The sequence below is a fragment of the Coregonus clupeaformis genome, chromosome 14 (genome assembly GCF_020615455.1).
Source record: "Coregonus clupeaformis isolate EN_2021a chromosome 14, ASM2061545v1, whole genome shotgun sequence".
NCBI classification, from domain to species: Eukaryota; Metazoa; Chordata; class Actinopteri; order Salmoniformes; family Salmonidae; genus Coregonus; species Coregonus clupeaformis.
In genome coordinates this window covers 25,964,225-25,986,483 of record NC_059205.1, presented here as the reverse complement: position 1 = coordinate 25,986,483, position 22,259 = coordinate 25,964,225, and the positions used below count along the sequence as shown (strand labels likewise).

The following is a 22,259-nucleotide window of genomic DNA, read 5'->3' as shown; positions in this document are numbered from 1 at the left end:
AGGAAAGCATCCATCAGGAAAGTGTGATTATTGTCAGGAAATAGAGACTGTGGAGTATGTAGTGCTACAGTGTGGGCAGTATCAGAGTGAAAGAGAGAGGATGAGATTTAGTATGAGGGAGAAGGGGATACAGGAAATTAGTTTAAAGAGTATATTGAGTAGAGCGTCATTAGATATAGTCTCAAATATTTTGTTATCTTTTTTAAGAGAAACGGGGTTGGCAGGCAGGATTTAGTTTATCCCTGTCTCTGGCCCACACTCCAGTACGGTATGTGGCGGTAATGCACCATAACATTGGATGCCAACCGCCGATAAACCGCACTGAAGAAGAAGAATCGACCTTCCTCTAGCAACTTCCCGTGAAAATGAGTTGGTAACGCTGAGCGGCAGGAACTGTCTGGGCGAGGTAGCTAACATCCCATAACCGAATGGAGTAATAATCTCGTTACATTTCATGAAAACCAGCTCACCACATTCATTATAACACTGTAAACAGTATAAACCTCCAACGAAGCCATGACAGAGGACCTGAGTGCTCAAACTTGGTCCATCAACAAGGACGATTATGTTCTCAACGAGGTGATTGGTGAGTATGGCGCTAGACACCTAGCTAGCATGCTAACCTCCTAGCTAAACTGACTTTCTTGCAAGACAGCGAGCTAGCTAGCTCGCTAACGTATATCTGGTCAGCTAAACCTACAGCTAACCAACCTTACTTTTGACAGCTAGTAAATATATTGAAGTAACGTAACGTTAAACATGGGCCAAACGTATGTTTCTCAGTTGTGCGGTCCATGGGTTGGTTACTAGCTAGCTAGGTAGCTAACATAGCTAGTTAGCTTCCCAATGCTAACATGAATACCTAGCCTAGCTAACGTTAGCTACAGTAGCTAGCGAAGTAGGTAAAACCAAGACAAGTGAATGAGTGAAGTGCTAGCTAGGGGCAGGATGGAGGTGGGTGGTTCCCTTCGCTGAAAGAAGGCGTGATAGGGCTTAGTGAGTCACTCATACCTTGTGTTAGCAAGGAGTTGGTAGCTATTAGTCTTTTCTTTCTGTGAAAATGGACTGGTTTGTGCTTCTGTATAATGCTATATGTATGGTATTGATTGTATTTTAAGTTTGAGTCGTAAAGGAGACCACTAAGTCCTGATACAGATGAAAATTGTCTTAAAGGAGACCTAAATAAGGCCAAACGTATCTCACAAATCACTTGATACAAATGCCAAAGATGTGTCAAAAATCCTTGCAACAAAGGATATTCATTATAATATAATAGCTATATAATTAATATCCTTCCAGCAAAGGATATACACTACCGTTCAAAAGTTTGGGGTCAATTAGACATTTCCTTATTTTCCATGAAAACATACGAGAAGTGAGTTTGAATAGGAAATATAGCAAAATGCATAGGAAATGTAGTCATTGACAAGGTTATAAATGATTTTTAATAGAAATAATAATTGTGTCCTTCAAACTTTGCTTTTGTCAAATAATCCTCCATTTGCAGCAATTACAGCATTGCAAACCTTTGGCATTCTAGTTGTCAATTTGAGGTAATCTGAAGAGATTTCACCCCATGCTTCCTGAAGCACCTCTCACAAGTTGGATTGGCTTGATGGGCACGTATTACGTACCATACGGTCAAGCTGCCCCCAATAAGGGGATCCGGTGACTGTGCTGGCCACTCCATTATAGACAGAATACCAGCTGACTGCTTCTTCCCTAAATAGTTATTGCATAGTTTGGAGCTGTGCTTTGAGTCATTGTCCTGTTGTAGGAGGAAATTGGCTCCAATCAAGCGCCGTCCACAGGGTATGGCATGGCGTTGCAAAATGGAGTGATAGCCTTCCTTCTTCAAGGTCCCTTTTACCCTGTACAAATCTCCCACTTTACCACCACCAAAGCACCCCCAGACTCACATTGCCTCCACCATGCTTGACAGATGGCATCAAGCACTCCTCTGTGTCTCACAAATGTTCTTCTTTGTGATCCGAACACCTCAAACTTCGATTCGTCTGTCCAGTGTCTGTGTTCTTTTGCCCAGCTTAATCTTTTCTTTTTATTGGCCAGTCTGAGATATGGCTTTTTCTTTGCAACTCTGCCTAGAAGGTCAGCATCCCGGCATCGCCTCTTCACTGTTGACGTTGAGACTGGTGTTTTTTGCGGGTACTATTTAGTGAAGCTGCCAGATGAGGACCTGTGAGGCGTCTGTTTCTCAAACTAGACACTCTAATGTATTTGTCCTCTTGCTCAGTTGTGCACCGGGGCTTCCCACTCCTCTTTCTATTCTGGTTAGAGCCAGTTTGCGCTGTTCTGTGAAGGGAGTAGTACACAGCGTTGTACGAGATCTTCAGTTTCTTGGCATTTTCTCGCATGGAATAGCCTTCATTTCTCAGAACAAGAATAGACTGACAAGTTTCAGAAGAAAGTTATTTGTTTCTGGCCATTTTGAGCCTGTAATCGAATGCACAATTGCTGATGCTCCAGATACTCAACTAGTCTCAATAAGGCCAGTTTTATTGCTTATTTAATCAGCACAACAGTGTTCAGCTGTGCTAACATAATTGCAAAAGGGTTTTCTAATGATCAATTAGCCTTTTTAAAATGATAAACTTGGATTAGCAAACACAACATGTCACTGGAACACAGGACTGATGGTTGCTGGTAATGGGCCTCTGTACGCCTATGTAGATATTCCATAAAAAATCAGCCGTTTCCATCTACAATAGCCATTTACAACATTAACAATGTCTACACTGTATTTCTGATCAATATGATGTTCTTTTAATGGACAAAAAAATTGCTTTTCTTTCGAAAACAAGGAAATGTCTAAGTGACACCAAACTTTTGAACGGAAGTGTATATTATAGGTACTTTGTTTTATTAGTTGTATTAGTAGTTGTAGCCATATTTTTTATTAGTTCTAGGCCTATTAGTAGTTGTACAACGTTTTTATGCTGTTAATATAAATATTTTTTGTTTATTATTTAATTTGTATTATTATTAGACAGTTGACATATTTTTCTTGTTACTAAGTATTGTTTTGATTTTTTCCATTTGGACACCTCAAGAGATTTCATCCTGCTAAATGTAAAATAAATAAATATGCATTTATAGTAAATACAGGGGTATTATAGTGACTTGTTGTTGAGTATTGAAACATTACTGAAGCTAGTTAAAAGCCTGATCGTTTTCCTATAAATTTGTAACTTACATTCTTCCCCCACTGGCTTCCTATTGGCTTTTGTTGTAGTTGTCTGGTCATTACACATTACTGTAATTTGAGCCATATCTAAGACTAAGAGAGAAGACTATTTTACAATTGGAGTTGTTTGTATCTCTTCGTTGTCAAACACTGGAGTTAAATTCTTAGCTACTGTAATTTAAACCCTCATGGTTTACCTACAGTTGAAGTCGGAAGTTTACATACACTTAGGTTGGAGTCATTAAAACAAGTTTTTCAACCACTCCACAAATGTCTTGTTAACAAACTATAGTTTTGGCAAGTCGGTTAGGACATCTACTTTGTGCATGACACAAGTAATTTTTCCAACAATTGTTTACAGACAGATTATTTCACTTATAATTCACTGTATCACAATTCCAGTGGGTCAGAAGTTTACATACACTAAGTTGACTGTGCCTTTAAACAGCTTGGACAATTCCAGAAAATGATGTCATGGCTTTAGAAGCTTCTGATAGGCTAATTGACATCATTTGAGTCAATTGGAGGTGTACCTGTGGATGTATTTCAAGGCCTACCTTCAAACTCGGTGCCTCTTTGCTTGACATCATGGGAAAATCAAAATAAATCAGCCAAGACCTCAGAATAAAAATTGTAGACCTCCACAAGTCTGGTTTGCTTGGGAGTAATTTCCAAACGCCTGAAGGTACCACATTCATCTGTACAAACAATAGTACACAAGTATAAACACCATGGAACCACGCAGCCGTCATACCGCTCAGGAAGGAGATGCGTTCTGTCTCCTAGAGATGAATATACTTTGATGCAAAAAGTGCAAATCAATCCCAGAACAAAAGCAAAGGACCTTGTGAAGATGCTGGAGGAAACAGGTACAAAAGTATCTATATCCACAGTAAAACGAGTCCTATATCGACATAACCTGAAAGGCCGCTCAGCAAGGAAGAAGCCACTGCTCCAAAACCGCCATAAAGAAACCAGACTACGGTTTGCAACTGCACATGGGGACAAAGATCATACTTTTTGGAGAAATGTCCTCTGGTCTGATGAAACAAAAATAGAACTGTTTGGCCATAATGACCATCGTTATGTTTGGAGGATAAAGGGGGCCGAAGAACACCATCCCAACCGTGACGCACAGGGGTGGCAGCATCATGCTGTGGGGGTGCTTTGCTGCAGGAATGACTGGTGCAATTCACAAAATAGATGGCATCATGAGGAAGGAAAATGATGTGGATATATTGAAGCAACATCTCAAGACATCATTCAGGAAGTTAAAGCTTGGTCGCAAATGGGTCTTCCAAATGGACAATGACCCCAAGCAAACTTCCAAAGTTGTGGAAGGTATTGGAGTGGCCATCACAAAGCCCTGACCTCAATCCTATAGAACATTTGTGGGCAGGGCAGAACTGAAAAAGCGTGTGCGAGCAAGGAGGCCTAGAAACCTGACTCAGTTACACCAGCTCTGTCAGGAGGAATGGGCCAAAATTCACCCAACTTATTGTGGGAAGCTTGTGGAAGGCTACCCGAAACGTTTGACCCAAGTTAAACAATTTAAAGGCAATGCTACCAAATACTAATTGAGTGTATGTTAACTTCTGACCCACTGGGAATGTGATGAAAGAAATACAAGCTGAAATAAATCATTCTCTCTACTATTATTCTGACATTTCACATTCTTATAATAAAGTGGTGATCCTAACTGACCTAAGACAGGGAATCTTACTAGGATTAAATGTCAGGAATTGTGAAAAACTGAGTTTAAATGTATATGGCTAAGGTGTATGTAAACTTCCAACTTCAACTGTATGTGTGTTACGTTCTTCCCCCTCTGTCTTCCTCTTGGTTTTGATGAAGTTGTCTGGTTATTACACGTTAATTTAAAACCTGATGATTTCCTATCCAATGAGTGTGTTGCCTTCTAATTCTTCCATCTTGTTCACTTGGTTTTTGTTCAAGTTGTCTGGTAACAAAACATTACGATTAGTTAAACCCTTATGTGTTCCCAATAGTGCGTGTTATGTTCTGCCCACCTCTTGGTGTGTCCCAGGTAAGAGTGCCACTGGTTCCCTTTGGATGTGTGTTACATTCTAATACTTCCCCCTTCATTTTCTCTTCAGGGAGTGGTGCCACAGCCGTGGTGCAGGCGGCCTACTGTGATCCCAGGAAGGAGAGGGTGGCCATTAAACGCATTAACCTGGAGAAGTGTCAGACCAGTATGGACGAGCTCCTGGTAACACACATATACACACACACTACAGACACGCACGCACACGCACGCAAACGCACACATAGACACAGATAGGTATGCACACACTCACATGTTTAGAGCACATTGTCTTTCAGGAGTTGACAGTATAGCAATCAATACTATCTAATCAGTACTAGCTAATAATTTGATAGCAAGCCCTCTTAAAGGGATAGTGTGAGATTTTAGCAATGAAGCCCTTTATCTACTTACTCAGAGTCACATGAATTGTCAAAATCTCACAATATGGCCTCTGATATAGCCTAGCTGTAGAGGAGTTACTGGGGAAGATGAGAGTGTAGCAGCCGATCCACACAGACACACAAATCCACCTAGACGTTATCACTGCATTGCTGAGACCGATACAGTCCTCTCAGATTCTGTCTCTTGCTCTCTTTCTCTTCCTTTTTTTGCAGAAAGAGATCCAGGCCATGTCCCAGTGCCACCACCCCAACATTGTGTCCTACTACACATCCTTTGTAGTGAAGGACGAGCTGTGGCTGGTGATGAGGCTACTCAGTGGCGGTAAGCACTACTGTTAGAGTAAATATACTTATGGCTGCCCCTGCACTGGCCTTTCAAACTGTCTGGGATGGCAGGATTGGGATGACATGTAATTGGGATTGATATCAGGTTGTTGCCAGCTCGACTGGTAATATAGGGTTGATAATAGTAATGAAGTTGCATTTGAAATATACGTTTGTTATTGAACTACCAGACACCATCTCCATCCCAGCTGCCTGGTTACCAGGCTCTATTGGCCACAGAGCAGCAGCTTTTCTCCAGCTGTGGCCTTGGCTCTCAGCCCAGTACTGTCCATCCTCCTGGCATGCAGTAACACTGCCAAGAGATAGAGGAGGGATAGGGCATCTCAGCCCAGACTATCCTTGCTGCCTTAGAGACTGTTATGGACACCTCCTTTGAGCTTTATTTCTTCTGTGGTTTACCTTTGCTTGTAATGAAACGTGCGTGTGTGTGATAGCTATTTCTGTTCACAAAACCTAAATAACAACAGACTTTTGAAGTAAAGTACTATTGACCTAAAAGGACTTGACCAAGCAATTCATGATGTTACCGTTGTTCACTCTCTTCTGACGCATGTTCCATCCTACAGCTAACTAATAGTAACCTGGTCCTGTCATTGCTCCAGTCTTCCGTCTCTCTCTCTTTTCTGTTCTGTCTCTCTCTCAATATCTCTTTCTTTCTCAGGCTCAGTACTGGACATCATTAAACACATCATATCTCGTGGGGAGCATAAGTCTGGGGTGCTGGATGAACCGTCCATAGCCACAATCCTCAAAGAGGTCCTAGAAGGACTGGAGTACCTGCATAAGAATGGGCAGATCCACAGGTGCAGTCACATGTTTTTTATTTTTATTTATTTTTTGAACTTGAAATATTTAGCATGGACTTTACCTGTGTTTTGTTCACTGGCCAACGTCAAATTATAGGAATCTTGTGGAGTTGTGACATTCAAGAGCCAGTCAAAGACATTGGCGCACATCCTATTTCATTCTTAACTTCCTCATTCACTCTTTCATTCATGTAAACTCCCTCCTTCATTCAGTCTTTCATTCTTTAATTCATTTAACAGCTTCACCCCAGGAACACATAGTGATCTGTCATCCAGCTGAAGCACCACAGCGTCATAAAGATGAAACAGGCCACTGAAACAGGCTCTCATCTGTCTTCCAGCTGAAGCACCACAGTGCCATACAGCTGAAACAGGCCCTAGACACACAGGATAATGACTACTTTTTAGTAGTATTCACTGAACAGTATGTTTGGCTCAGATTCATGGAGTGCAGTTATCAGGAGCAAATAAAAATAGTTTACGGTTTACAGCTCAAACAGGCCACAGACACACGATAATGACTCCTCTTTAATAGTGTGACCATGTTTGTCTAGTAGTAGGCCTCTGCTAGGTTACTACCTACTACTTAGTTTAGTTTCATTACAGGTGACTCCTGATACTGATTCATCTGGTTTGTCTGGTTTCTTCTGTTCACAGGGATCTGAAGGCTGGTAATATTCTTCTAGGGGACGATGGCTCCGTGCAAATCGCAGGTATGGTCACGTGTCCCAAGCCGCCAACTCCCTTATGCATATTTATGCTGTCAAAGTATTAACTGTTTTTTTTCTTCTGTTTTTTTACCAGTAGAAATTCTACAGACTTCCTAGCATTTACTCCTCTGGAACAAATCTATTGGTTGCCTGTCTCTCTGATCTCTCTATCTACCAACTCTCACCTCTCTCCTCCCTTCTGTCTGTCCCAGACTTTGGTGTGAGTGCCTTCTTAGCGGCGGGAGGAGATATGACTAGGACTAAGGTTAGAAAGACGTTTGTTGGAACGCCATGTTGGATGGCCCCAGAGGTCATGGAGCAGGTGGGTGGCAATCCTCTTTCTCTCTCCCGCTTTCTGTTTGTATTTATTTCTCTCTCTGTTGCTCTCTCTCTGTCTCTTGCTCTCTCTCTCTCTCTCTCCTTATCCTCTATTTTTATCTAACTTCTAGATGAAAACTAATACATCTCCAAAGACCTTAGTGGAGACATACACAATTTCCTCTTGCTTCGGATCTTTTGAGAAACTACAAGCACTTTACTGATGTGTATCTGTCGTGATTGTTTGTCAGCAACCATTTTCTCTAACTGTTAGAACAGATGCTCTTAGAAGATATTTGAAAATATATCTTACAATTATTATTCCACTCTCCTCAGGTCAGAGGTTATGACTACAAAGCAGATATCTGGAGTTTCGGGATCACAGCCATCGAGCTGGCTACAGGCGCTGCCCCATATCATAAATATCCACCCATGAAGGTGATTTATACACATTTACTTGGAAAGGTGTGGAAGCAGTGTGATCTTTATCCACCTGAAAATATATTGCTGAGACTATCCTGGCTAAATATATATTTACATTTTTACATTGACATTTTAGTCATTTAGCAGACGCTCTTATCCAGAGCGACTTACAGTTAGAGTGCATACATTTTTCATACGATATATGTGGTCCTCTGTAGCTCAATTGGTAGACCATGGCGCTTGTAACGCCAGGGTAGTGGGTTCGATCCCCGGGACCACCCATACGTAAAAATGTATGCACGCATGACTGTAAGTCTCTTTGGATAAAAGCGTCTGCTAAATGGCATATTATTATTATTATTATGAATTAAATTGCCAGCCGATGTTGTCTTATATGTTGTTTGTGTAATAACCTGGTGTTGTGTGTAATAACCTAGTCATGACCAGGTGTTGTGTTTGTAATAACCTGGTAATGACCTGGTGTGTGTAACAACCTGGTAATGACCTGGTGTTGTGTGGGTAATAACCTGGTGTTGTGTGAGCAATAACCTGGTGTTTGTATGTGTGTAGGTACTGATGTTGACCCTGCAGAATGACCCTCCCTGCTTGGAGACAGGGATCCAGGACAAGGAGATGGTGAAGAAGTATGGCAAGTCCTTCAGGAAGATGATATCTATGTGTCTACAGAAGGAGCCTGAGAAAAGGTGACTATCCCAAACACTCTTTTTTGTTGTTGTCATTTAGCAGATGCTCTTATCCAGAGCGACTTACAGGAGCAATTAGGGTTAAGTGCCTTGCTTAAGGACACATCAACATATTTTTCACCTAGTCAGCTCGGGGATTAGAACCAGCGACCTTACAGCCACAACGCTCTTAACCACTAAGCTACCTGCCCTCATAATAGAATGTATGCCATTTAACAGATGCTTTTATCCAAAGTGGCTTACAGTACAGTAATTGCATAGATTTTAGGATATGGCCCTAGTGTGAATTGAACCAACTACCATGACATTGCTGGGGCCACGGTCTAACCAACTGAGCCACACCGGACCACTGACTATGTAACTGACCTGAGATGGGTATAGCACATGGCTATTCCTGGAGAGCTTCCTCCCTTCAGGCTTTTGCTTCAACCCTAATCTAACAAATGTGATTCTAGGAATCAGATGTGTAACAATAAGGTTGGCTACCTAATCCCACTGTGACACAATTTCTCCAAGTTAGCATTGTCCTTTGTGTGGCACACAAAGGCAGCTATTATTATTATTATTCACCTGGGTTTCAACTTTTCTTAATCCAATTTGATGTTGTTGAGTGGATTCTCTTCCCTCATCTGATTTCCTGCCATGGTGTGTTTAAGGTCCTGCAGGGTAGTAAATCATTGTCTCTCTGTCTTTCAGACCAACTGCTGCTGAGCTGCTAAAGCATAAATTCTTCACTAAAGCAAAGGTAAGACAGAGACTGTATATACACTGAGTGTACAAGACATTAGGAACACCTTCCTAATATTGAGTTGCACCCCTTTTTGCCATCAGAACAGCCTCAATTTGTCGACTACAAGGTGTCAAAAGCGTTCCACAGGGATGCTGGCCCATGTTGACTCCAATGCTTCCCTCAGTTGTGTCAAGTTGGCTGGATGTCCTTTGGGTGGTGGACCATTCTTGATACACATGGGAAACTGTTCAGCGTGAAAAACCCAGTAGCATGGCAGTTCTGGAATCACTCAAATCGGTGCGCTTGGCACCTACTACCATACCCCGTTCAAAGACACTTAAATATTTTGTCTTGCCCATTCACCCTCTGAATGGCATACGTACACAATCCATGTCTAAATTGTCTCAAGGCTTAAAAATCCTTCTTTAACCTGTCTCCTCCCCTCCATCTACACTGATTTTAAGTTGATTTAAAAAGTGCCGTCAATAGGAATGATAGCTTTCACCTGGTCAGTCTATGTCATGGAAAGAGCGGCTGTTCCTAATGTTTTGTACACTGTGTACGTGCATCCGTAATATGTAGGCCCATTGACAAATATGGCTGCTGTTGCAAAGAAAAAGAACCATGTTGTCATGTGATTTTAATCTTGTCTGTCTGTCTCTGTCATGCAGAATAATGAATACTTGGAAGAGAAGCTCCTTCAGAAGGGTCCATCGATAGTAGACAGATCCAAAAGGGTACGAGACAACAGAATTATAACCCTTGGCATACACACACAGTGGAATTCTACGACACACAGTCGTAGCTGTTCTACACGATACAGTTCTATAAAAAAAAAAAAACAGCGATACAGCCTACTGAATAGGCCCCAGTGCTTATTCCAGGGTAGTGTATATAGTGACATCAAACACAGGAATCTACATAGACACATCATGCTCTGACATCACATACAGAAACAAACACTATCAGGGAAAAAATATAAAATAAACTAGTTAAGGTTTACAAGGGATTAGTAGTTCATCAATAATAACTAATTAACTAATATTTGTAAGATACAAGATACATACATACATTTTAGATACACGTATAATCTAAATAGTCTTTGTCTCAGTGTGTTTAATCCTAACCAGACAGCAAGTCTCTGTCCAATCTGCCCTGTACTTGTGTCAGGGAAAGGGTAGTGTAGGCCTACATAGTAGAAGAATAAGGAAGTAATCTATCTGCTGTAGCGTAGAGCACATATTTATTATTTCAGCAGCACTAGCTAACACATAGGGGACCTGAGACATGAGTGGTCATGCAGACACTGAGCATCACATCACAATGACTTCCTTCCTGCTATGTACAGCCGTAGTCTAGGCCTACAGGATGGCAGGGAAATGTTGCATTTTGTGTCTATGGTTTTACGATATTAAAAGTTTGTACATGATTTCAGAGGGACTGGTCCAAGGTGTCTTTTTTACTCAAAACCACTCAATGCCATGCTAAAGATCAAATTGTGGTTTTAGGTGCGCCGTGTGCCTGGCTCCAGCGGTCGTCTTCACAAGACCGAAGACGGGGAGTGGGAGTGGAGTGATGACGAACTGGATATGGAGAGTGAGGAGGGCAAGGCAGCCGTGGCAGCTCTACGGGTGAGACTAACCTAGTTACCCTTACCCTAGCAATCTGGTTGAAAATCTTTCAAATACTTAGCTATAGGGCCAGATTCTCAGACAAAGATTAAGCCTTGTCCTGGACTAAAAAGCATTCCCAATTGAGATTTTCATCGGAAGTGCTTTTTAGTCTAGGCCTAGGCTTAATCTGTGTCCAGGAAACCATCCATTATGCTTTGCTCTAGTCTGCCTGGAGTGGTTTATTTTAAACCATATCTGAACCCAGGTCTGCTAGCTGTAACCTTACTTTAGTCCTGTAGTGGTTCAATGCCACCTAGGACTCCTCAATCAAATCAATCAATTAGTTGTTCAATCAAACCTGTTACACTGTGGGGGAGGAAAAACCTTAATTTCGTGTTCTTCTGACGTCTGTTAATCTTTGTGTCATATCCCATTCTAGTCTCCCAGAGTGAAAGATGGATCCATCGAGGTAAGCCCTGGTGTTGATATAAATCAGAATACCTAAAAACCTTTTATCTATTAATTGCAGAAACAATAGGATGCTGGCCAGCTTTAGTTTTGTATGAAATTGTATTAGAAGAATCATTGCCAAATACCTGATCTAACTCTTTAATCTGCTCTCCCCAAAAATAAGTTTATGGACATGCAGATAATGTGGTAACACTTCACTTAAGGCATACAGGAATAATGCATTATGGTGCAGTCATAATGCATTATAAGACTTGGCATAAGTATCTATAGCCACGCTCACACTGCTCTTAGCCCAGGGCTGACAGCCTCCTGACCCCTGGCCTAAGAGAATACAGAGACATTTACATTTTAGTCATTTAGTAGACACTATAGTTAGTGCCTTTATCTTAAAGAGATACTTCTCGATTTCGGCAATAAAGCCCTATACCTAGCGTTAGCGCAATTGCTTACTAGCGTTAGCTCAGTGACTGGAAGTCTATGGGTAACTGCTAGCATGCTAGTAGATACCATATACTTCCAGCCATTGTGCTAAAGCTAGTTAGCATTGGCTCGCAAAACTACCTCTAACTCCCTTCATACTGCATGCAGAGACAAATGGGATCCATGAGTTCATCTGATTCTGAGGAAGTAGATAAAGGGCTTGATTGCCAAAATCTCAAAGTATCCCTTTAAGGTAGCTTGGTAAGATGACCACAGAAGGTTGACAACCACAACCACATTTGCCTTATAAGGTGGATCAATCTCTTTCTGATACAGCATGAGTTTATCTCTGGTCCTCCTCAGATCTTCCCTACAGAGGATGGTTCTCCCAGTCGGCTCCGTCCTGGAGGGGCAGGGCAGGACAAGCCAGGCGAGGCCACCCTTACCCAGGGAGAAGCTGTAGCCCAGGACCCTGCCGTCACCAAAGTCCCCATCAGCCTGGTGTTGAGGTTGAGGTACGCATCTAGTGGGGGGTGACAGTTTTTCCGTTAGGAAAATGTGGTGCCGGACATTTAAGAAATTTACCAGACCCCCATATGCATTGGTTGCATAACCTGATTAGGGCGTCCACTCGCGATTAGGGCGTCCACCCACCCAAAGCTGTGGATTGTTTTAAATCGCATAGCCTACAGTCGGAAGGGCCCTCAATTTGGGCAAATCACGCGGCACATATCACATAGATGATTGTTGAGTTGCGACAGTCAGTGAAAAGCAGAGAGACCCTGCCAAGCATATCGCAATATAAAAACATACACAATCGTGGAAAAACAGTTTGGAAAACAAATGGCTATTGCTGTAAAGAGAAGACAATGAAAAGTCTCCAATCTATCTTTTAGTTATCAAAATTCTCTACTTAATTGACACCAGCGGAGAACATCGGCCATATCCTTGGTGAGTGTGCATATTCACTGTCTTTATCATTTGGTCAGTGCCACTTTTGTTTGTTTTTGGACAATAATTTCCTCCTCCAGGTAGGATGGATGTCATATTGTGTTTGGGTCTCCCCTTTTCGTAGGCCGATTATATGGATCTGACAATGTCGTTTTTATTGATCTGTTTGTCAGTATCAGCAGAGTAGGCCACCCTGTAATTTGTCGTATAAAAAAATATTCTGCTAATGTCTCCAGTCATATAAAGTGTAGTAAAATTGCATGAAATGTGTTTATAAAAGGCCAACATTTTCCTGTGCAAAGAAAGCTTAACATTTCTTCTCCTATCTGATATAGCCTAGGCCTACTCTAAGCCACTACGCACGCTGCATTGAACAGTATTTTTTGCGAACAGTGATTGAGTTATATTATTAGCCGAAATTATGACCATCCAATCTAATCATCACATTAGGAATATTAGGCTATTTTACATAAATCTGCAAATGTGAGGATGCATGGAATCCTTTATTATAAAGGTGAATTTCTATGGTGGAAATTAGCTTCCCCAAATTTGAAACCCACGTGCTGCCTATGTTAGAATAACTGCCCACATTTACTTTTCCTCAGCCAACAAGACGAGGAACGAACCGCAAAATCACTAGCCTATACCAATCTACTATCCCCCATAGTAGAAAACTTTACCTATTCTATTGGACAGCTTGTCGTTCTGTGCGAGAAAGAAGTAGCCTATTCCAAACCGACGATAGATCCCAAATACATATAACCAGTAGACCTAGGCTACATCCCCAAAACTTAAAAAGGCAATTAGGCTCATGCAACAGATCAGAACGTTAAGCATAACATGTTGATAAACTATTATTTCTTCACATTATAAGCACAGCAATGTGCACTAATTCCCATAATGCAATTAGTGGGAAAACGCCATTGTGAGCGGTTTCATGTGACGGAGATGGAAATATCCGTTAGAAATGTTGAAAGATCTAAATATGCAACAACTAGCAGGGGTTGCTAATATGACTAGGATTGTGCCTTTGGCTACTGGACAATGAAAGAAAGTTCATTTGTAAACCAATGGAACATGAGAGAAAAAGGCTACTGGTTTCAATGGCATATGGAAGTCTTTATAAAATAAATGTCTTTATAAAATAATTGGTTGGATTTTGGCTAGGATACTTTGAAGCAAGGTAAGACATGCCTCATAATATTTAGTAAAACGTTCAGGTTTCAAACAATTAAGTATATGTTTTCAAAATGCATACTGCCTCCAGCTCATTGCAAAGTGGTGTGTGATGCGCTGAAGCCTGCCTAATTGCCTATGCACTTGAATGGGAAGTGCGCTTCAATTACCAATTGAGAAGTAAAAATAGTAGCTTTTTTAAATCATGGCCATTGTTGTTTTTTGCACGCGATTGCCTTTAGAATTGTTGCGCAATGATTGGGCTTATTAAAGTATGTTTCACTCCAGCAGCAACAAACAGCTGTTTGAGCTGTATCAGCAGCTCTCGCGCTACATCGACTGGTATTTCAATCAATGAATAGGCTAAAATACATTAGGTTCCCTCCCCAGATGTTTTAGAGGCAATTTTTCTCAACCCCTGGTCTGTTGACCGGTTCTGGTCCCTGGGATGTTACTGACCGGTCCCTCAGATGGTTCGCTGACATTGATTTAGTCCATTCTCCAGTGCTAGTTTTAATCAAAGTGGTCCTCCTAAGAGAAAGGATCATAACTTGATGGCCTATACAAAAAAGATTCAGAAACACTGACCGACTGAAGCGCACCGGCAGCGCACGAGTGACATTCCGAGTAATATTCCTTTTAGTTATAGCTTATTTCAATAAATATGTTGTATACATTTTTTACATTTTTAGTCATTTAGCAGACACTCTTATCCAGAGCGACTTACAGTTAGTGAGTGCATACATTTTTCATACTGGCCCCCCGTGGGAATCGAACCCACATTCCTGGCGTTGCAAGCGCCATGCTCTACCAACTGAGCTACAGGAGGGCCCTGTATACAGAACGCCAAAGCAACACAATGTCCAGTCAGAAAATATTCTCGCTCTCTCACTCACTCACTAATACAATTGCTCAGAGAGATTTAGTTTAACAAGTAATAAAAAAATGAAAAAAGATAGGTGTCAAAATTGACACCTTTGTTTTCATTACTGTTGCCCCCAGTCCTTGCGAGGATAACGACGCTGAACGACACTGAGCCTTTTTCTAAAATGTCTTTTGAGATTGGAGAACACATTGGGAGGGATCAAAGACCTTTCCTCCATACAGAATCTTTCCAGATCATTGATATCCTTTATCTCCCTGCATGGACTGCCCTCTTCAATTCAAACCACAGGTTTTCAATGGGGTTCAAGTCTGGAGACTGAGATGGCCATTGCAAAATGTTGATTCTGTGGTCAATTAATCATTTCTTTGTGGATTTTCATGTGTGCTTGGGGTTATTGTCTTGCTGGAAGATCCACTTGCGGCCAAGTTTCAGCCTCCTGGCAGAGGTAACCAGGTTTTTGGCTAAAATGTCCTGGTACTGGGTAAAATTCATGATGCCGTTGACCTTAACAAGAGCCCCAGGACCAGTGGAAGCCAATTAGCCCCATAACATTCTCTGTCATATTCTCAATCACAGCTTTATGAGAAGTTGAACAAACAATATTAAGAGGACGATGAGGCAAATGAAGCAATTATTATCCAGTTCTGAATACTGCAGACTTTGCTTCTATCCATCCAATGATTTATAACCTAACTCACTACGGCAAGACTGCCCATTCCTCATCAGTTGACTGTCACTTTGCTCCGTCATGTGAAGCCTGTTCCATGCCTGAAGCTCCACCACCAGAAAGGAATATTAGAAAATATTTGCCTGCACTTAGTCTCTGTCCAGGCTTTCAACATTATCTTTTGTCATGATTTGTCCAGTTGTAACATCCGATTTCGCGCTATAGCCCAACAGTGGTAAAAAAAAAAAAAGTCTTAAAAAAAAGTGTTGGCCAATAGGGGCTGATACCATTGTAAATCACAATGTTTTATCAGTAGATAATCACGATTGGACAATGGTTGACACCGCATAACCCTAATGTCCAGACCTCCTCCTAACCAGTTCTAACTCTCCTCTTCCTAGGAACTTGAAGAAAGAACTGAACGACATCCGGTTTGAGTTCATGCCTGGTAGAGGTAAGTGTCTGTCTGTTTGTGTGTGTTTTAGCTATTTCCTGCTATATCCCTCATCACACTCACCAACACATTGCTGCTCTGTTATGTTCAACTGGAGCCAACAGAGGGAGCTAACTGGCTGACTTTTGGCTGGTCTTGCACGCTTGTTTGCTTGTTAACACATACAGTGCCTTCAGAAAGTATTCACACCCCTTGACTTGGATGCGTCTCAATCTACCGCATCCGCCGATGTCGCACTTCCGCATCTGTGGTGAAAGGTGGCAGAGCTAGAGCAGTGTTTGTCAGACCATGAGACATCCCAATAATCGGTCTTCTCAAAAAAAACGTCTGTAGCGTCCGAAAGGTTTCACAATTGGCCTCATGGTGAAATCCCAGAGCGGTTTCCTTCCTCTCTGGCATCAGAGTTAGGAATGGTGCCTGTATCTTTGTAGTGACTGGGTGTATTAATACACCACCCAAAGTGTTATTAATAACTGTACCATGCTCAAAGGGATATTCAATGTCTGCTTATTTTTTTACCCATCTACCAATAGGTGCCCTTCTTTGCGAGGCATTGGAAAACCTCCCTGGTCTTTGTGGTTGAATCTGTGTTTGAAATTCACTGCTCCACTGAGGGACCTTACATATAATTGTACAGTGGGTAAAACAATTATTTAGTCAGCCACCAATTGTGCAAGTTCTCCCACTTAAAAAGATGAGAGAGGCCTGTAATTTTCATCATAGGTACACGTCAACTATGACAGACAAAATGAGAGAAAAAAATCCAGAAAATCACATTGTAGGATTTTTAATGAATTTATTTGCAAATTATGGTGGAAAATAAGTATTTGGTCAATAACAAAAGTTTCTCAATACTTTGTTATATACCCTTTGTTGGCAATGACACAGGCCAAACGTTTTCTGTAAGTCTTCACAAGGTTTTCACACACTGTCGCTGGTATTTTGGCCCATTCCTTCATGCAGATCTCCTCTAGAGCAGTGATGTTTTGGGGCTGTCGCTGGGCAACACGGACTTTCAACTCCCTCCAAAGATTTTCTATGGGGTTGAGATCTGGAGACTGGCTAGGCCACTCCAGGACCTTGAAATGCTTCTTACGAAGCCACTCCTTCGTTGCCCGGGCGGTGTGTTTGGGATCATTGTCATGCTGAAAGACCCAGCCACGTTTCATCTTCAATGCCCTTGCTGATGGAAGGAGGTTTTCACTCAAAATCTCACGATACATGGCCCCATTCATTCTTTCCTTTACACGGATCAGTCGTCCCTGGTCCCTTTGCAGAAAAACAGCCCCAAAGCATGATGTTTCGACCCCCATGCTTCACAGTAGGTATGGTGTTCTTTGGATGCAACTCAGCATTCTTTGTCCTCCAAACACGACCGAGTTGAGTTTTTACCAAAAAGTTATATTTTGGTTTCATCTGACCATATGACATTCTCCCAATGCTCTTCTGGATCATCCAAATGCACTCTAGCAAACTTCAGACGGGCCTGGACATGTACTGGCTTAAGCAGGGGGACACATCTGGCACTGCAGGATTTGAGTCCCTGGCGGCGTAGTGTGTTACTGATGGTAGGCTTTGTTACTTTGGTCCCAGCTCTCTGCAGGTCATTCACTAGATCCCCCCGTGTGGTTCTGGGATTTTTGCTCACCGTTCTTGTGATAATTTTGACCCCACGGGGTGAGATCTTGCGTGGAGCCCCAGATCGAGGGAGATTATCAGTGGTTTTGTATGTCTTCCATTTCCTAATAATTGCTCCCACAGTTGATTTCTTCAAACCAAGCTGCTTACCTATTGCAGATTCAGTCTTCCCAGCCTGGTGCAGGTCTACAATTTTGTTTCTGGTGTCCTTTAACAGCTCTTTGGTCTTGGCCATAGTGGAGTTTGGAGTGTGACTGTTTGAGGTTGTGGATAGGTGTATTTTATACTGATAACAAGTTCAAACAGGTGCCATTAATACAGGTAACGAGTGGAGGACAGAGGAGCCTCTTAAAGAAGAAGTTACAGGTCTGTGAGAGCCAGAAATCTTGCTTGTTTGTAGGTGACCAAATACTTATTTTCCACCATAATTTGCAAATAAATTCATTAAAAATCCTACAATGTGATTTTCTGGATTATTTTTTCTCAATTTGTCTGTCATAGTTGACGTGTACCTATGATGAAAATTACAGAAGTGGGAGAACTTGCACAATTGGTGGCTGACTAAATACTTTTTCCCCCACTGTATGTGTGGGGGTACAGAGATTATGTAGTCATTTAAAAATGATGTTAAACACTATTATTGCTACTTATTATGTGACTTGTTAAGCACATTTTTACTCCTGTTCGGGCAAAATGGTTTTGTTACAGTCTAATACTATGTAAAGTACTAAATGTACTATATCACTGGTAATTTTCCACAGCTGTCCAGTACCACCTTCACACACCGCAACAAAGGAGTGATTTGTTACTGGCTCTTTATCTTTAGGGCACCCAATGCCCATCCAGGCTGAATTCTTGTTCTATCTGTTTCGGCTCTAAAGATCTTATCAAATGTAAGCTTGCCTCCCTCTTGTAGGGGTAAGCAGTTATTTGTGTAGGTGAAGTATATAAATGACTGTGATTCTGTAGATTTTTTTGTTTGTCTGCCCAAGTATATCCTGAGTGAACTTCCCTGCAATTGCTTGAATTAACTCTTATTTACTGGATTATGAGCTCTGCCTGATCCTTGGAACGAGTTTTCCTCAACACTCCTGAACTTATTTAGGCTTGCCATAACAAAAGGGTTGACTACTTATTGACTCAAATTATTTCAGCTATAAAAAAATTATAATCATTTATAAAAATTATAATTCCACTTTGACATTATGGCGTATTGTGTGTAGATCAGTGACACAATCTCAATTTAATCAATTTTTTTATTCAGGCTGTAGCACTACAAAATGTGGAAAAAGTCAAGAGGTGTGAATACTTTCTGAAGTCACTGTAACTAACATCTACTGTATTTTCCGCACTATAAGGCGCACCGGATTATAAGGCGCACCTTCAATGAATGGCCTATTTTAGAACTGTTTTCATATATAGGGCGCACCAGATTATAAAGCGCATAGAATAGAAGATAATGTAGTCAAACGTTTGACTGGGGTTGCGTTATGCATCCACTAGATGGAGCTGTGCTAAAGGGAATGTCAACAAAACAGTCAGATAAAGTCAAACTTTATTAAGCGTTCTGACAACTCCGGTCACTCCCATGGTAACGTTGTTCAAACGTTAATGTGCATATTAACAATATCTCCCAGCCTAGCTCACTCTTCTCCCAAACGTGGAGGGGAACTTTTCCCTGATTCAGTAAACACGTAGTAAAAGAAACAGTCTGATACCACTAAATCAAACGTTAGTGCATAACTCAACATTGTTCAGTTACGTATAACACGTAAAGCTCACTTTTTCAGTTCATTCCCCGTCCACGAATCCCTCGAATTCTTTTCTTCAGTGTCCGAATTGAACGGAAACTCTGTTTAGTCTTCTTTACTTGGCGCAGGTCATCTTCTTGCTTCCTCCACTTCCGTACCATTGATTCATTAATGTTGAATTCTCTCGCTGCTGCTCTATTCCCATATTCTACTGCGTGACCGACAGCCTTGAGCTTGAACTCTGCGTCGTAAGCGTGTCTCTTGAAAGGTGCCATTTTGGGGTCTTTATACACACACAAGTGGTGTGGGACTGTGAGTAAGCACAGTACCGGTGTTTACTGACTACGGTAGCCGTAATGCTGCAAGCGGTGCGGCTTTGTAGTTTACCAGTCGTACTGAAACATTTCATTATTATTAAATAGTTTTTATTGGTTTTTCATACTGAAACATTTTGACAGAGCGCCTTGAGCGCCGTGTACAACCAGTATGGATCAACCAATTAACCAATTGATCCATATATAAGGCGCTCCGGAATATAAGGCGCACTGTCGTTTTTTGAGAAAATTAAAGGCTTTTAAGTGCGCCTTATAGTGCGGAAAATACGGTAATCAAAAGAGGACCATCGCACTCACCCAAAAGTTTGGTGGTTGCATAAAACCTGTGAATCCAGATGAGCAAAAAAGTGTGATGGGATCCGCACTCAAAAATATGTTGCATAAAGCTTACTTTATATGTAAAAAATATATACTTTTATTTTTACTGCTTCAGAACAGATGTTTCAACTTAACAGCCTTCTTCATGTAGGTTCAAATCTTTTCAGATCAGAAACAGCATTTATAGGGAACACAAGTGATCAACAGGTGAGAAGCAGGTGTTTCTAATCAGGGTTGCCAGTCATCTGCCAATCAGGGATGTGGCTTTTCTGGTCTACCTGTATACTGGTTACAATCACAAAGAAATACAGAATATGGACCCATCACACTTTTTTTTTCTTCACATAACTAACCACTCCTGACTCTCTGGATCTCCCCCATCTATCTCTTTCTCTCTCGCTCTCTCTCTCGCTTCCTCTCTCTCTCTCCCCTCCTCTCTCGCTCCCCCCCCGGCCGTCCTCAGATTCAGCAGATGGAGTGTCTCAGGAGTTGGTATCTGCAGGTCTAGTCGATGGGAAAGACGTAGTGGTTGGTGAGTATGAAACCAAAGCTAAGAGAGATGTAGGATAACATATCCCAGTCCCTGACTGTGATAACTTCACCAAAGCCACTAGAGGTCAGTAAAGTCACAGGTCAGGCTGAAATGAATGATTGCGACAACATTTTGGGTATGTGGAAATATAATATTTAGTAGTATGTGACCATTAGAAAATTTAGTATGCTTTAAATGCCAGGATGTCATACTCATTTTGGCTTTTCATCTAGTCGATTTATCTGCACACTATTAAGGAAGAGAATCATATTTTCAGACCCACGTGTGTTTGACAACAGCTGATAATCAAAGAAGGGGACAGGCTGTAGAAAAATGAACGAATGGCTGGAAACAACGCAATTGCGCATTAGATGACACATTCTCAGTATGGGTGAGCCTAGTATGTTGATATTTGTTGCTTACTGCATACATTTTACTAAACAGTACGTTCTAAATAGTATGTAGAACGATTAGTACACAGTATGTCGTTTTAGTAAGTAGTAGGCAAGACACATTTCAGACACGGTCATTGACTCGAGAGACGGCGAAAGTTATGCTGGTTTTTAGAGAGGTTCAGATTCTTGATTCCACCTCTGTATTCTTTCCAGTTGCTGCAAACCTGCAGAAGATTGTTGATGATGCTTTCAACAATAAAAATATCACTTTCAAACTGGTAAGTTCAATATTTTGTTTCAATCAAAAGCTTCCATTTTTGGCCTGTTGAAATAGCCCTGCACAAAGAGAGATGCACTGAACATTTATTTTTCTATCTTTCTCAGGCATCTGGCATAGACGAGTCGGAGATCCCTGACGATGTCAAACTGATGGGTTTCGCTCAGCTCAGCATCAGTTAACTCAATATTCCGTCAACAAAGGAGAACAATCAGTATTGCACAGCAGCATAGTTCTAAATTCCAAGACACCACTCTTGCCAAAGAAGAGCGCTACAGTGCATTTGTCAACCTGTAGGGTTCTTTTCTTTACTGAAACCTGCAGTGTTAGTTAAAATAGATGGGCTCTGAGAATGGGACCATTGTAACAAAAAGACAACAGAACAGGAAATCACTTAAAAGAGTTTACAGCAGTGTATCTGGGAGGGAGGACGGCAACGCAATCGACTTAAAAATAAACAACAAATGTTTCTTACTTAGTTTTCTACATTTAGCTCTACAATCCAAAACATATTCTAATATAACTCCTGTCAGTTCTGGAAGTGATAACTTATAGTGCCTTCGGAAAATATTCAGACCCCTTGACTTTTTCCACATTTTGTTACGTTACAGCCTTATTCTAAAATGGATTAAATAAATACAAATCCTCATCAATCTACACACAATACCCCATAATGTCAACGTGAA

The 22,259-nt window shown here is 41.3% G+C and overlaps 1 protein-coding gene across 3 annotated transcripts; it reads left to right on the top strand.

Annotated features, from left to right (window-relative positions):
• The first annotated feature begins 375 nt into the window (after positions 1-375).
• On the top strand, positions 376-22,195 carry LOC121581264 (serine/threonine-protein kinase OSR1-like). 3 transcript variants are annotated; one of them, XR_006003183.1, is made up of 18 exons: positions 376-586; positions 5,323-5,435; positions 5,867-5,975; positions 6,660-6,801; positions 7,462-7,517; positions 7,727-7,836; positions 8,169-8,270; positions 8,826-8,959; positions 9,656-9,704; positions 10,361-10,426; positions 11,198-11,320; positions 11,742-11,771; positions 12,557-12,708; positions 16,275-16,327; positions 20,833-20,901; positions 21,201-21,292; positions 21,510-21,574; positions 21,681-21,704. XR_006003183.1 is itself a non-coding variant. In XM_041896773.1 (17 exons), exons 1-17 carry the CDS (start codon positions 517-519, stop codon positions 21,753-21,755), a joined length of 1,518 nt encoding a protein of 505 aa, XP_041752707.1. In that variant the 5' UTR covers positions 376-516; the 3' UTR covers positions 21,756-22,195. The 3 variants fall into 3 exon arrangements, 2 of the variants coding, with proteins under 2 accessions (XP_041752707.1, XP_041752708.1); XM_041896773.1 differs by lacking the exon at positions 21,201-21,292 and having other exon boundaries at positions 21,681-22,195; XM_041896774.1 differs by lacking the exons at positions 21,510-21,574; positions 21,681-21,704 and having other exon boundaries at positions 21,179-21,268.
• The last annotated feature ends 64 nt before the right edge of the window (positions 22,196-22,259 follow it).